The sequence below is a fragment of the Lepidochelys olivacea genome (assembly GCF_965140295.1).
Source record: "Lepidochelys olivacea isolate rLepOli2 genome assembly, chromosome: 27".
Classification (NCBI taxonomy): Eukaryota; Metazoa; Chordata; order Testudines; family Cheloniidae; genus Lepidochelys; species Lepidochelys olivacea.
The window spans coordinates 6,181,208-6,194,937 of NC_140437.1; the positions used below are offsets into that span (position 1 = coordinate 6,181,208).

General features: G+C 50.8%; 1 protein-coding gene across 1 annotated transcript in view; it reads right to left on the reverse strand.

The window, feature by feature from the left end:
* WNT3 (Wnt family member 3) overlaps positions 1-13,730 on the reverse strand; it is an 84,188-nt gene that overhangs the window by 17,071 nt on the left and 53,387 nt on the right. The window contains exon 2 of the mRNA XM_084616109.1: positions 1,617-1,858. Within this exon, the coding sequence (XP_084472235.1) occupies positions 1,617-1,858 (242 nt within the window). The remainder of the gene's footprint in view (positions 1-1,616; positions 1,859-13,730) is intronic.

Here is a 13,730-nt window from a genome sequence, read left to right on the forward strand (position 1 = left end):
AAGCACCAGGACGCCACGGTGCCCTGACTCCAGCTCCCTTCCACTGCGTCTGGCCACATGGTTCCCTTTCTGCTGCCAGCAGCCTGGCATTGCTAGCACGAGGTCTGGGGCTGCCTGGGGTAAGTGGGACCCTTGGTCACTGGGTGCACAGAGGGGACAGGGAGCAAATCCAGCCCCTGGCAAGGGGTGGCTGGGAGAAGAGCAGCCAGAGTTTCCATATTGGGCAGCAGAGGTGCTGGGGACCATGCTGGGGTGCTGAGCTTTTGTGAAAGGCTGACCCACGGTGTGTCAAAGGCCGGGGCCCACAGACAATGGGTGAGGTTGCTCTCCAGCTACCGTCTCAGCTGGTTCAAATAATCCTTTGGCCTTCCCTAGCACAGGCATCAGCCTCCCTTAGCAACATTACTGATGCCTTCCAGCCTCTCTGTGAGGTCAGGAAGCATTAACTGTCCCCATTTCACAGAGGGGAAACTGAGGCACCGAAGGGGCAATGACTTATTCAAAGGCTATGCAACAACTCAGTGGCAGATCTGGGAATGGGTTGCAGGAGCTCTGCCTCCTTAGTCCTCTGTTTCAATGCCTTGATCCGTTGTCTTCTCAGAAGCGACCAGATGAGGGGTTCTAGTCTTTGTGGGTAAGGGGGTGCCTCAGATCCCTGCTATTAACAGAGGCCTGAAGGGGACCCAGCTTAGCCCAGATGGAGTCTTGGAACAGGGAGGGGAGACTAAATAAGCAGCTTCCACGAAGGGGTCAGGCAGACCTTGCGGGCTGTGGCCAGGGGCTCTGGCGGGCAGTACCAGGCAGCACCTGTGTGTGGCTGGGGCAGACCCTGCCCTGGAGGCCAGGACTGGGAGTCCAAACCAGAGGGACTGAGGCATATAGCGTTAGGATCTGCACCTCTGGGCAAAATAAGGCAGCAGCTGTAGGACCCCCATGGCTCTGGCCAGGCTGCAGCTTTCCCTTGCGGTCACTCCAGCCCACGGGCCAGGTCTGCAGGCCCAGGGGGTGAGGAGGGGGTGTAGGCGTTCCTCCTCCTCCCCCAAAGCCGCTTTCACAGGGGGTGGTTCACTCCCCAGGGCACGGTCAGGGCACTGCTGCCCAAGCCTTTGGCCAAGCCCAGCTGAGCCTCCCGCTGTCCTGTTGTGCCAGGGGACAGCGGGCTGGGCTGACATGGGCGCCGTGGGCCTGTGTGGGAAGAGCTGGACCGTGTTCACTGGCTCCCTTGGCAAGGCAGAGGACACCCTGCCCCCGAGACTCACGCATGGTCCGGCGGATTTCTGAGCCTAGCTGCAATCTGTCACCAGGGCAAACTCTCCCTCGCAGCAGGGACTTGCCTGGTGAGAGCCGCTGTCATGAGCAGACCTTCCCGCTACCCAGCCCAGCCAGACCATGCAGGGGCTGGGCGACCGTGGGCATGTCCCATCCCGTCTCTGTGCCCCCCTCTGTCTCCCCTCCCACCCCTTTGAGCTCCTTGGGCAGGGCCTCTCTCTCACCGTGTCTGTTCCGCGCCCGGCACGACAGGCCCTGATCGCAGCTTGCGCCTCTGCATGGTCCTGGAAGGCAGCCAAATGGAAGAAAGCCCCGCCCCAGCCTCAGCGGCCTCGTGGTTCCCTTACCTTTGTCCAGGACTGGCCCGAAGATGGCCAGGCTGTCGTCAATGGTGGTGCAGTTCCAGCGCCGGCCTCGGAACTGGTGTTGACACTCCTGGATCCCCAGCTTCACCCCCTCGGCCACGCTGGGCATGATTTCTATATAGTTGCGGCAGAAGCGGAGCTGCTTGGGGACCAGCCCGGGGATGGAGCCGCACAGGATGGGCTGGGACCCCAGAGAGGTGTATTGCTGGCCTAACGCGAGGGACCTAGGAGGGGAAACAGCGAACATGTGCCGGCACTTGTGAATTTGTGCCACCACAGGGAGAAAGGCAGCTGGAATCCGCCCCCCCCTCCCCCGGCCCAGACAGAGCTTCCCCAGGGCCTCACCAAACTTTCCTTAAACTCGCTACGTTTTTGAGAGGTAGCAAATGTCCAGCCAGGGTTAACTAGGCAAACAGGACAGGTGTCCTGGGTAATAGCCCTGCTCTGAGAAGTGCTGGGAGCCCCCAAGGCTGACCTGGGCCAGGAGCAATGAATTGCCAGGATGGCAGAGAAAGGTGAAGTCACTCGCACGCTGTCACAAGTGTTAGCAGAAGCAGCCTGGCTCCGTGGCCAGGGTGCTGGCTGAGCACTCTCCTCCCCAGCTCTGCTATTGCTTCACCATGTACCTGGGCTGAGGCCGACCCCCCTCCCCTGCCTTGCCCAGTTTGACAGTGAGCTTTGCCGCAGACCGTGTCTTACGAGGCGCCCAGTGCAAGTGGGTTGTGAGCTTGGCTGGCGGGGTTGAGGTGCTGCTGGGATGCAAACAATACAAATCCGTGCCAGAGCTGGGATAGGCCCAGGAGCCCTCACTCCATGTGCTAACAACCTGGCCCCATTGATTTGATTCAGTCAGCAACCCAGCGAGCTGGGATTTCCCAATGGGATCTGTCTGTTTGCACCAACAGAGCTGGACCTCCCAGAGAACTCCCAGTGGAGCAGCCCCCACCCGAGATCGGTTCTACGTGTTGGGAAGGGGGGCCTGGCGGATCAGCATTGCCCTTGTTCTCTTTTGGGTTGGGGGGTGGGTAGAGAGGAACGCTTTTGGGAAAGGTGCAGAGTGAAGCAGGCGCCTCCATCTGGAATCATTTTATGGGTGGGAGTAGGGAGGGAGGGCAGCTGTCATCCCAATGCGCACATAGCAATCACTTCACCCACTACTGCAAAGCATCCACCTCTGGCAGGAGGGCAGCAGCTGACCCTACTAAGGATCAAATGTGTGACCATCTGTGGATGCTGGATGGATTAAATGGGAATCAAAGGGCTGCAGGTCTCAGGAAGAGATTAGAGATGAGAACAGCTGAGGCCAGTGGGTTGAATTTTTGTGATGCAGACGGATGAGACAGGGTCTTCCCAAGTATGCTGCTACCTGGGCATGGGCCATGGAAAAGGACTCTGGCTGCCACTGCTGGAACCTGCGTCCACACCCAGACACTGGGGAAGACCAGTATTCTCCTGCTGGTCAGAGCCAGATGTGGAGCAGGCAACAGCACTATACTCTCCCCAGAATGCCCAAACCCTGCCCCAGAGCTGCCTTCCTCCTGCAGGCCTGGCCTCACTGGAGCGGGATGTTGCAGGGCGTGGCAGAGCCATGAGGGTCTGTGTTCAGGGCCCAGGCAGAGCTCACAGCACGAGGCTGTTGCTGCAGCAGGGAGCATCTTTTGGCACCACCAGAGCCAAGCCTTGAACAGAGGCACCATAGACTAGGGCTGACACTCGGGCAGGGCAGAGCCCCAAAGTCGACAGCTGATTCTGCAGCCTTGGGCAGGGTGTGAGGCCAGAAGCACTGGGTGAACATGTCAAACACCCCATTCTTACATCTGCAGTGCCCAGATAATGCACGCCGCCCTGTAAGCCCCAGCCACCCCCATCCTGTGCATTGACTGCATCACTGGGTGCCACGAGCAGATGTGGCTATGCTGTGCAGCACGAGTGCTGGACTACGCGGGGGGGGGGGGGCAAGGAGCCACTTTAATGCTCCGTATTCACTCAGCAGTCAGAGGGCCTTTTTCTACTGCTTCTCATGTTCTAAGTCCTCCCCTGCCAATGAGAGACCAAAGAGCTGTTGCTGATGGAGCTGCTGGGCCTATTGCATGCCACCCCCATGCACATCAGCCACCCCAAGCATTTTTCAAGCCCTGAGTCTAACAGCTGGGTGCAACTCTTGGCTCCGGGTCAGGCTGACCAGCCGGCTGGTGCCCCTGTTTCTCCCCACTGTGGTTGGGAAGCCCCAGGTATTGCTGGCTGCTCTCTCCGCCAATTCCACCCCACAGCACAGTGTTTCTAGGTTGGAAATCATCCATAATCCCTGATCCCGGTGACAGTGCTGGGCACAAAGGGCTGCTCCAGGCATCCCTGAGCCCCTTGTTGTCAGGCACACTGTGTCGCTGGGTCAGAAAGTGTCGCTGTGTGAGGGATGAGCTGACCTGCTGGTGCAGGATGAGCGAGATGCCAACCTATTGCATGCACACAATGTCCCTGCAACCACTTCCTTGGGTGAACCCCAGACCCGGTCACCACTGACCCTATGGAAGATGTTGCAAAGTCGATACATTAGAAGGTGCAAAAACATAGTACTTGTTATGAACGCTGCATAGAGTCCAGTGTGGAACTCATAACACACAGCTCCTAACATAAGGCAGAAGAGAAAGCGTGTGGACTGATTTACGGTGTTGCCAGCTTTAGTGTATCTCACAAGATCTGGTGTTGTTACGAAAAGCTCAGCTTTCATTAAAAGAGTCGTACGTATCTGTGGGATATGTTGCAGCAGTCAGAGTTGGAACTTGATCAAGATGTTGATATCCACTGCAGCAGTGCAAGCAAAGGAACAGCTACGGAATTGGAAAGCAGTAGAAAGAAAGGAAGCTATTCACCACACACAAAATAAAGGCAAGCACAGTGAAGTGGTCTGCAAGGAAGAGCAAACAAAGCCTGTATTATGGGGACAACAAAAACAGGAAAAAGGCAAATGTCCAGTTCATGATGCCACCAGTGCTTATTGCAAGAAGATAAATTGTTTTTTAACGAGCAGTGGAAACAGCCCTATAACGTACACTGGATGGGGAGTGACAATGGCACAGGAGATTGTCTGAGGCACCACGCACTGTGCTGCGGCTGTGAAGACCAAAGGGGAAAAGTGGTTTGCACAACTAAATCCTCTAGCATCACCCAGGCCCCCGGCTAAGACAGGGGCTCTGCCTGCACCATACTGAGCTGCACTGATCACTGCAAAATTGTACAAGATAAATTCCCCAAACTGCTGAAGCAACTCCCAGCTAAAATTCAACAGCGGCCACCTAGTGCCCGGCGTGGGACGGGGCACGCTGACATGTCCATGCAAGGGCAAGCACCACAAACTAGACTTTGAAATAATTGAAACACCTCATGCCTCCACTCTCAGCGGAACTGAGAGAAAGGTAGGCTTTTGCAGGTGGCAGGTGATGCAGTGCTATACAATGCACTAGACAGCCCCAGTCATAGGCCTCAAAGGCACAAATACTCAAAATGGCCTATCTGGAAATCAACCTGGAGGTGACATCACCATCACAAGCACCATACAGAGTAGCAGCTCCTTGGAAGGACAAATCCCCTCCCCACTCCTGCTCACCACCCCCTGAGTATCCATCCAAGAAAGGCATTAGCCGTGTTTCCCCCAGCCTTGCACTGGGAGCTCCTGTTCAATTATTTGTCTGCTGTGAACCCTCTGTCCTTCTCAGAGTCCCTGGGTTCTGGGATACAGGCCTACCAATTTATAGGGCTGACCAGCATTCCTTTTGCTGGATTATAACTTCGCATTTGGCTGTATTAAAATGCATTTTGTTTAAATGAGCCCAGCTAACCAAGCAACTGAGATAGGTCTGTGTGACTGCCCTGTTCTCACCATTATTTACCACTCGCTCAGCCAATCTTTGCATTATTCACAATATTTATCAGCCGTGATTTCTTTATATTTACTTCCAGGTCACTGGTAAAAATGTTGAATAGTGTTAGGCCCATTTGATGATGATTCCCCATGGACAGCTACATTTTGAGTGCTGTCAATTAGCCAGTTCCTAATCCACTTAAAATGTGCTTTACGGATATTGTGCAGTGCTAGTTCTTAATCAAACTCTGACCCCTTACAAAAGTCTAATTATATTACATCTCCTCAGTTACCTTGAGCAACCAAACTTGCAGTCTTATCAGAGAATGAAATCAGGTTTGTTTGACAAGACCAATTTTCCATAAAACCATGCGGTTGTGTGGCAATAACTATGAAATGAGTTCACTTTGTCGCAACCCTCGCGCCCTGTTAAAGGCAATGCCAAAGAACGGGCTGGCTATAGAGCTAATTGTCGGAACTTCTCCGACGAGCTGATCCTACTGGTCCCTTCTGGCCTTGGACTCTACCAGCACAGAAATCTCCCGAGCCAAAGAGCAACTCTCAAAATAAAACCACACAAAGCAGACACATGAGCAAGTGACTTAAAAGACTATTAAATGAAACTTCATTAATGAACTTAAAAGACTACGAAATGAAATGATTCCGTTTCCATTATAGGAAGGGAGTTGTTACAAGAGTTCTAGCAGAGACATGTCTGCACACATGTAAATGGGTTACACAAAGTGTAGCATGCTCTGGGTTATAAGAATACATACGGCATTGTCTAAGTCAGTAGATTCATTCAGGTTCTAGTATATATGGTAAATGGCTTCTGGTGGGCAGCTCTTCTTGTGCCTTGGCTTCCAGCCCAGCATCTGGGCCTGTTTCCTGTATGTTCTGCTCTACTGTGGGAGAAGCAGAGGCTTGCCATGAGCTGAAAGCAGAGCCATAGGATTTTAGGGCTGGGGCCTTTTCCAGTGTAAGGATTGGTATTCAGTGGGCCTGAGCGTTAGTCCCAGTTTTGCCACTGATCTTCTGTGTTGTTGAGGCCTGCTTTCATCTCGCCTGTCTGCTGGACGCGAGCTCTTTGGGGCGGGCGCTGTGTGTTTTGTCCAGTCCCTGATGCAATAGGGCCTGACTCTGCTGGAGCCTCTTGGTGAAAGACAAGTTTTCTAAATGTAAGAGCAATGCGGAAGCACATGTGTGAGGAGCATGAATATCTGACCTATGAGTTCAGGCCCTGCTCTTTCCAGGTCAGGATGGAAACAGCGTCAAGCTTAGAGGACTAAAGTGGCTCCAGAGAAGGCGACATTCGGAGGGAGCAGGGGACTGTCAGTGAGGGTCTCTGGCAGAACGAAGCTCCTGAGCCAGAATTATTTTTTCTCTTTCAGAATTACACATTTTATAACATTAGGACCAGCTTTACAGACGGGCACAAGCAGAAACGAATGTGCCCAATTTACAGACGTATTGCTCTTGATTTGCTGATGTGTGACAGGTGTGTGCATATGCAACTCCAGGTTTATGTGCATCAAGAGTTGCACACCCGTACAACGGCACACACAGTTGTTTAACTCTGGCCCATGCTATTTTAGTGGAAGAAATGTGAAGTACTGACTGCTTCCTCCATCAGCGCACCTCACTCCTGCACTGCAGCACCTCAGTATTTCTGTCCTGGGACTCGTCAAAGCAGAGGCCCTCCACTGTCCTCAAGCCCATTGCATGGGAAATCTAGGGCTAGATCCACACACAGACATCGCCAGGCTAGAGCCATTCTCATGCTCACTGACTCTGGCCCAATGTTTCTTTCATTGTTTACCTTCCCACCTTTGGGAAGCTAGCCTTCATCTAGAGCCACCTGCACGGGTGTGTGTGTCTCTCACAAGCTCTCCTGTTGAAGTTGTTCCACTTTGTATAAGTGTTCATTGATCTTGGATTCCCCACCCCTCCAAGTCACAGAGTCCTTCTCAGTCTCTCTCTCAGGGCCCAAGGGTAGTTAACATAGCCCACGGTGGGGGCACTCATCTGGGCTGGCATCTGGGTCTGGTGCCTGCCGGGGCACTTCCAAACACCGGCCTCACCTGCCTTGGCTTCAGACCTTATCCCGAAGCCAGCCATTCCAGCATCCTTGCTGGAGGCTGACAGCTGCACTCTCTCCTGGGCCTTACTCAGCACTCCCATGTGTGGTTGGCTGTCACAGCCTCGAAATGGCACAGCCAAGCTGGCTGGGAGAATCACTTTCACCTTTGAGTGTCTGTGCATGAAAATATGGGCATGCAAGGTGTGGGTGAGAGATGAGGGCTTTGGTTGCATGGAGGTGGGTACGGGAAGTGTGTGTATGGAGGAGAGACAGAGAGTTCACGGGCATGTAAGGGATGGTAACACAGACCAGAGGAAATCCTCTCAATCCACTTTGGAAGAGCTGACACTCTCCGGCGAGCCCGTGACTCCCTTTGGTCCGATCCTAGCGAGCTAGTCACACAGGATCAGGAAGTCAGTCCCATTTCTGTTTTGGGGTGATGAGGCAGGATGACGGTGGGCTGGGTGCCCTGCACCTGACAGGGTATTCCATATCCATCTGGGGCCAAGTTTCCAAAACCTCACAGGAAATCATCACACCCAGACTCTCCCACCGCCATCACAGGCAGAAAGACTTCAAGGCAGGAACCCATTCTTTGCCTGGGGCAGAGGTGTTGGGGGTCCCACCTACATCTGTTTTGGTGTCCCCATCAGTGCCCTTGCCAGAGAGTTGCAGGGCTACAGCACAAATCCACAGGCACCATCTGGCCTGCTCCTTGACCAGAGTGGGGAAGAACAGTCATTGCATTAGCCTGAGAGCACTGGTTTCACGGGCTGGAGTGCTTCCCAAGATGCAGGCTAAGGCCATGTCTATATGGCCAGCCCGGTGAAGCTACAGCACACCAGCTTGCAGTGCAGTTATGTCCTGTGTGGACACTGCTACAGCCAGGGAATGTCCTGCAGTGTACCATGGGATGGCACGCCCAGTGTTGACATGGGATGGCAGTGCACTGCAAGTTGGGGTACTGGTGATTCTGGCTTGCCATGTAGACAACCCCTTAGATTGGGTAGGCCCAGCGTGGGGAGAAGCCTGGTTTGTGACGTCAGGAACTGGAAGGAAAGTCAGACCCTGACCATGAGATGGGAGTATGATAACGCTCTGAACACTGAGCCTCTTCATACACAACCGGAGGGATGGGGGAAGGGGGGCCGTGGGGGCAGACAGTCTTTGGTGGGTCTGGTTTCATTATTTTAGGTCATGTGTGATGCCCTGTTTGGGAAGATAAACACCACACGAGGAGAGATGGTTCCTTTCGAGGCAGGCTTGGCCTTCCCTGGGTGTCAGTGTAGTGCACGAGGCTGGTGGAGGAGGCTGTCCAGCTGGCACTTGACTAGAGCCAAAGAGTCTTCCAACAAACCCTTGATTTAAAAACCTTTTCAACGAAAGGTTTGGAAGTTTTTTTACTTTTCCATATTTTGGATGGAAGAAACGAAAACTGGATTTTCTGCCATGAAACTGGAAAATTTCCATAAAACATTTTGAAAAGAAATGGAAGATTTTTGTTTCTTTCCAGAAGTCTTGCTGATCGTTCTGGAGCCAGGTCTAGAGCTGTTCGGAAAACGGTCAGAACAAAGTGAGGGAACCGGCTGTGTGAGAGTGAGGGCCAGGGGCGTGTCATGGCAGCGTCTGCAGGAGGGGGTAGAAGAGAGACTGTGTAACCCCAGACTGTTCAGCTCCGAGCAGATTAATCTCCCTCCCCCGTTCTGCTCTGCCGGGAATTGGGGTGGTCTCTAGGCCAGCCAGTGCAGCAGGCTGTGGATGCCGTCTCTGCACAATAGCAGCACCTTGTCCCTTGGGGCTGTCTTGCATTCCTCACATGGTTGCTTTTCCTTTCCTCCTCTGAAGAAGCTCCTCATCTAAAGGGCAAATACAGCTATGTCACATGCCTCTTTAACCCTGCTGTGCTGTTTCCCTCACTACCTCCTTAGAAAGTGTTTATAGTCTCAGCCCAGGAGCCCCCAAGCTCAGCTCCAATAGGGCTCAGCCCAGTGTCCAATCCAGCCAGGAATATGTGACTATGTGCATCAGGTAGTGCAGCTGAGTATGGTAGGGTTAGACTTCACCTCTTCCCGTTCAGTCAAGGAGGGCACACAGGCTAATTGCCATGCTGGAAGGGACAGGCCTATAGGCCATCTAGTCCAGTGTCCTGCATCTGACAGAGTTCATGCTGAGTGCTTCAGAGGAGTAGACCTATGATGCCACAATGAGAAGTTTCTTCCTACCCACCAGCTAGCAATCAACTCATGCCCAGAAGCATGAGGATTGATTTGCCAACAGCACTGGCCTAAGGTGCAGGAGACCAATGTCAATTCCTGGCTCTGCCACTATCCTGCTGGGTGATCGTGGGCAAGTTGCTAGGCTGTTCTTTGCCTCAGTTTCCCCATCTGTAAAATGGGGATAATGACACTGATCTCCTTTGTACTCTACTGATGAAAAGTGCCAGGCATTTTTATTAGGTGCATAATGGCAGCCATGCTTTCCAATTGTGGGTGTACAGTCATATTTGAAAATCTGAACCTCAGCACCACAGTCTGTCAGTGCAGGGCAGACTCTGTCTCTGCCTGAACACTTTGGGGGCCTTGTTGATGCCTCAATAATTAATATTGGGGCATCAGTGCAGCCATTGCATCGATGGCTAGTACAGTCCACATCGATGGAGTGGTACAGTCTATAGAGGGCCAGAGTTCTACACTCTCACCTGCCACCAACCATCTCTGTAATCTGGCTGTGCCTCAGTTTCCTCAGGAATGTTAATGTGGACTACCCAGAGGGGTAAGAAGGGCTGTGAGAATTAATTAGTAAATATTCAGGAAGAAGGTTGATGGTGAAATACATTCTGAAGTAGTATTACATACACATTGCTCTTGTCCTACAGCATCACTGGCTAGTGGCCTCACAAACATACCTGCCAGGTGTCACATGACACTCACACATTTTGCATTTTTGGCATGCATTCCCCCATAACAGGTAAATTGCCACAATCAACCAACCCTGCTCGATACAATACCTGGTAGTCTAGGGGAAGGGGCACTAAGAAGATCTGAGTGAATAATCGATTTTTCTGTTTGGGGCCTGAATTGAAAAAGAAATTTCCCCCTAAACCTTAATTTTTCATTGTTTTCTCACCCAAAACAAAAAACTAGGGGAAAAAATTAGTTTTGGATAAAAAAACAAAACCCCACCCAAATCAAAAAGAACAAAACAAAACACAAAACCAGTCTAAAACAACTTTTTGTTTTGTTTTTGATTGTCAAAGTGTTGTTTGAGCTGAAACAATTTTTGTCAGTTTTCCATATAGTTTCATTGTCAGGTGTTTCAGGTGGTTTTTTTTTTTTAAATAAATATGGCTAAATTTTTAAATGAAATGTTGTTTCTAAATGAAAAGTTGAAATGCTTACTTCTGAAATAGTTGATTTTTTCAGCTTAAGCTATTCACCAAATTCAACCTGAATTCACAAATAGTGTTGGGATCCCCAAAAAATATTTTTGGCAAATTTAGTAGTACTGAGCCACAAGCCAGAGCCTATGGATTTCAATCCTGTCATTCCTACTTACTGTTCTTCATGTTGTGTGTTTCCATCACAACTCCTATTAACCCGGGACTCATAGGGGGAGGTAACGACCATTCACTTAGTTTACAGATAAGATAACTGAGGGGCTGGACAAGGGCACTGGAGGCAGAGCTGGGAACAGAATGCAAGTCTGTCATATGAGAGCGAGCCAAGTCTGGTCTATTTTGCCACACTGCCTTTCCGATGAAAAGGGCTAAATTACGTGCTTGTCTAACCCATGTTAGCACAATGTGGCACTTTGTTCCTCTCTTCTGGCTAGACCACATACAGAGGTTTGTGATTATGAATTTGTAATGGCCTCCATGTTAACATGCATGGTCTTTCAGCTCAAATAGTAGAAGTCCATGGTTTTAAGATTCAGAGATCCTGGGTATGAAACCCAAAGATGACGCAAACATGGGCATTGTTACACTTGGCTATGCCATCTCTAATCACTAGACCATACTCTGCTGCCAGGGCCAGGAACAGAACCCGGGAATGCTGACAGCCAGCGTTCTAGGGCTACTTCACAAATAGATGTGTAACCCAATGACAAAATGTGTTTAGTTTCTACCCTTTAAAAAAAATCTAGCTAAATTTTGAAACAAAATATAGTTTTGGAAATGCTGAAATGAGCCATTTAGATTTTTTCAAAATATTTTTTTTCCATTTTTTATTCAGCTGAAACTATTCACCAAATTCAGCCTGAATTTGTGAGTAGTTTTGGTCATCCTAAAGCTGCATTTTTTGGTGAATAAACTATTTAACCAAAACATTTCCCCCTCCAGCGAGAGGATGTCCCCCCAGGCTCAGGGTTGAGTCGTGCAAGCAGGACAGTGGGTGTGCATGTCCATGGGACACTCGCTCTGCTGCCGCGAGGTAGATAAACAGAGCGCTTCCCGCACCAGGGCTACATTAGCATGAGAGCCACAGAACATTTTTAAAGTCAGTTTGTTATATACAAATTAGCTAAACAATTTGCATGAAATGGCACATGGAGGTGCAAAAAATTGTCAGCCATGTGCAATGCGCCTCCTCTCTGCAGGTGCTCAGGTCGACTCCCAGTGAAGTCAGTGGTCAGGCTCCTACTGAAATCTTCATTTCCCTCCTTGTGTCAAGCTAGAGGAGCCTCCTACAAGCTTTGCGGGGCAGGAATTCACCCAGGAATTACTCCAATACCCCAATCAGCAGAGGACCAGTCCTACTGCTCCTCCAACATCAGTCCCCAAGTGACAGCTCAGGACTCACACATCCTGGGCTCATCAGGCTCTGGGCTACTGTGTCCCAGCAGGGCAACAGCAGCCTCCGCTCTCCGGCAGCCTTCTCTGGAATGGCGTGCCCTTCCCCCAAAGGCAGCAGGAAGTAGGGATGCCATTTCCTGCCAAGCAGGGCTCTGGAGGATGGAGGAGCCAGCTCCTTCTCTCTGCCCATCCCCTAGCCAAGGGAGTAGGGGCTGCACACCCTGCTTGCTCCTCAAACGTAGCTCACATGTCGAGGGATAGCTGTCACCATACAGAGCTGTGGGCATGGACTCTCCTCATGGGAGGATGACACAAGGCAGGATGGGAGGGAGGCAGTTAAATTGCATTAGGAAAATATTAAGGGTACAGATTAGGATGAGGGCCAAGCCCAAGTTCAGAAGGTGACGTGGAAGGTGATGTAAATTACATGCCAGGGACTGGGTGGAAGGGAATCTAATTTGTGTGAGGACATGGCCGGAGCATGCGGGAACGTGCTCTAACAGCACCTCGGCAGCGGCAGGATCACAGATGAATACGGTGTTACTATCCTGATCAACCTAATGTCAGGAAGCCAGCAACAAACGGGAAAGGATTCAAGGTGAGCAGATGGCGGATGGGATGGATTGGAGGGGATATTCGGAGAACTGACTAGGCGGCATCTAAGGACACTTCAGGAAAGCTGTGAGACCTGTGTACAAGAAGTTGAAGAAGGCAAACAGCGGATAGGAGTTTAATGTGTGCCAAGGGGGGAGAGCTGGTACCAATGGAATGAAATTGAACAAAGGAAAATTTAGGGCGGAAGATTTCCTGCCAATGAGCACTGTGAGGCCGCCGGAGTCTCTATCCTGGAGTCTCCCTTGCGTGGGACGTTTAAAGCACACAAGGATATCAGTGACCCAGGCTGTATTTTCCAGCTGTGCGTTCAATGGTTCTATGAAGCTGCCAAGGTAAACAGTGGAATTAAAAAACTCCTGATCATGGAAGCAAAAGTAATGGCCACTGATAAGAATTTGAGCTGCAATTTCTATTTTAGCTTGCTACCCTCCCCCATATAAAATGGGGATAAATCTACTGATGCACTGAAATGTTGAGCTTCCTTACGTTACGTTTGTAAAGTCCTTTGAGATCCTGTGGACGGAAGTACAGTGTAATAATTGCATTTATGGATACAAAGTATTAATAGCAACAGAGTGGATGCTGTTTTGAGCTGGGAAGAGGTTCTCAGACTGAAAGAGAAAACACATACAGAGACTGAGCAGAATAAGAATGTTTTGTTTCAGATTGATTAAAACATTTTGGTTGACCTGAAATTAAATATTTTCCAGTTTTTCATTTTGCTGAGAAAACAAAAAAAAAATTGTTATT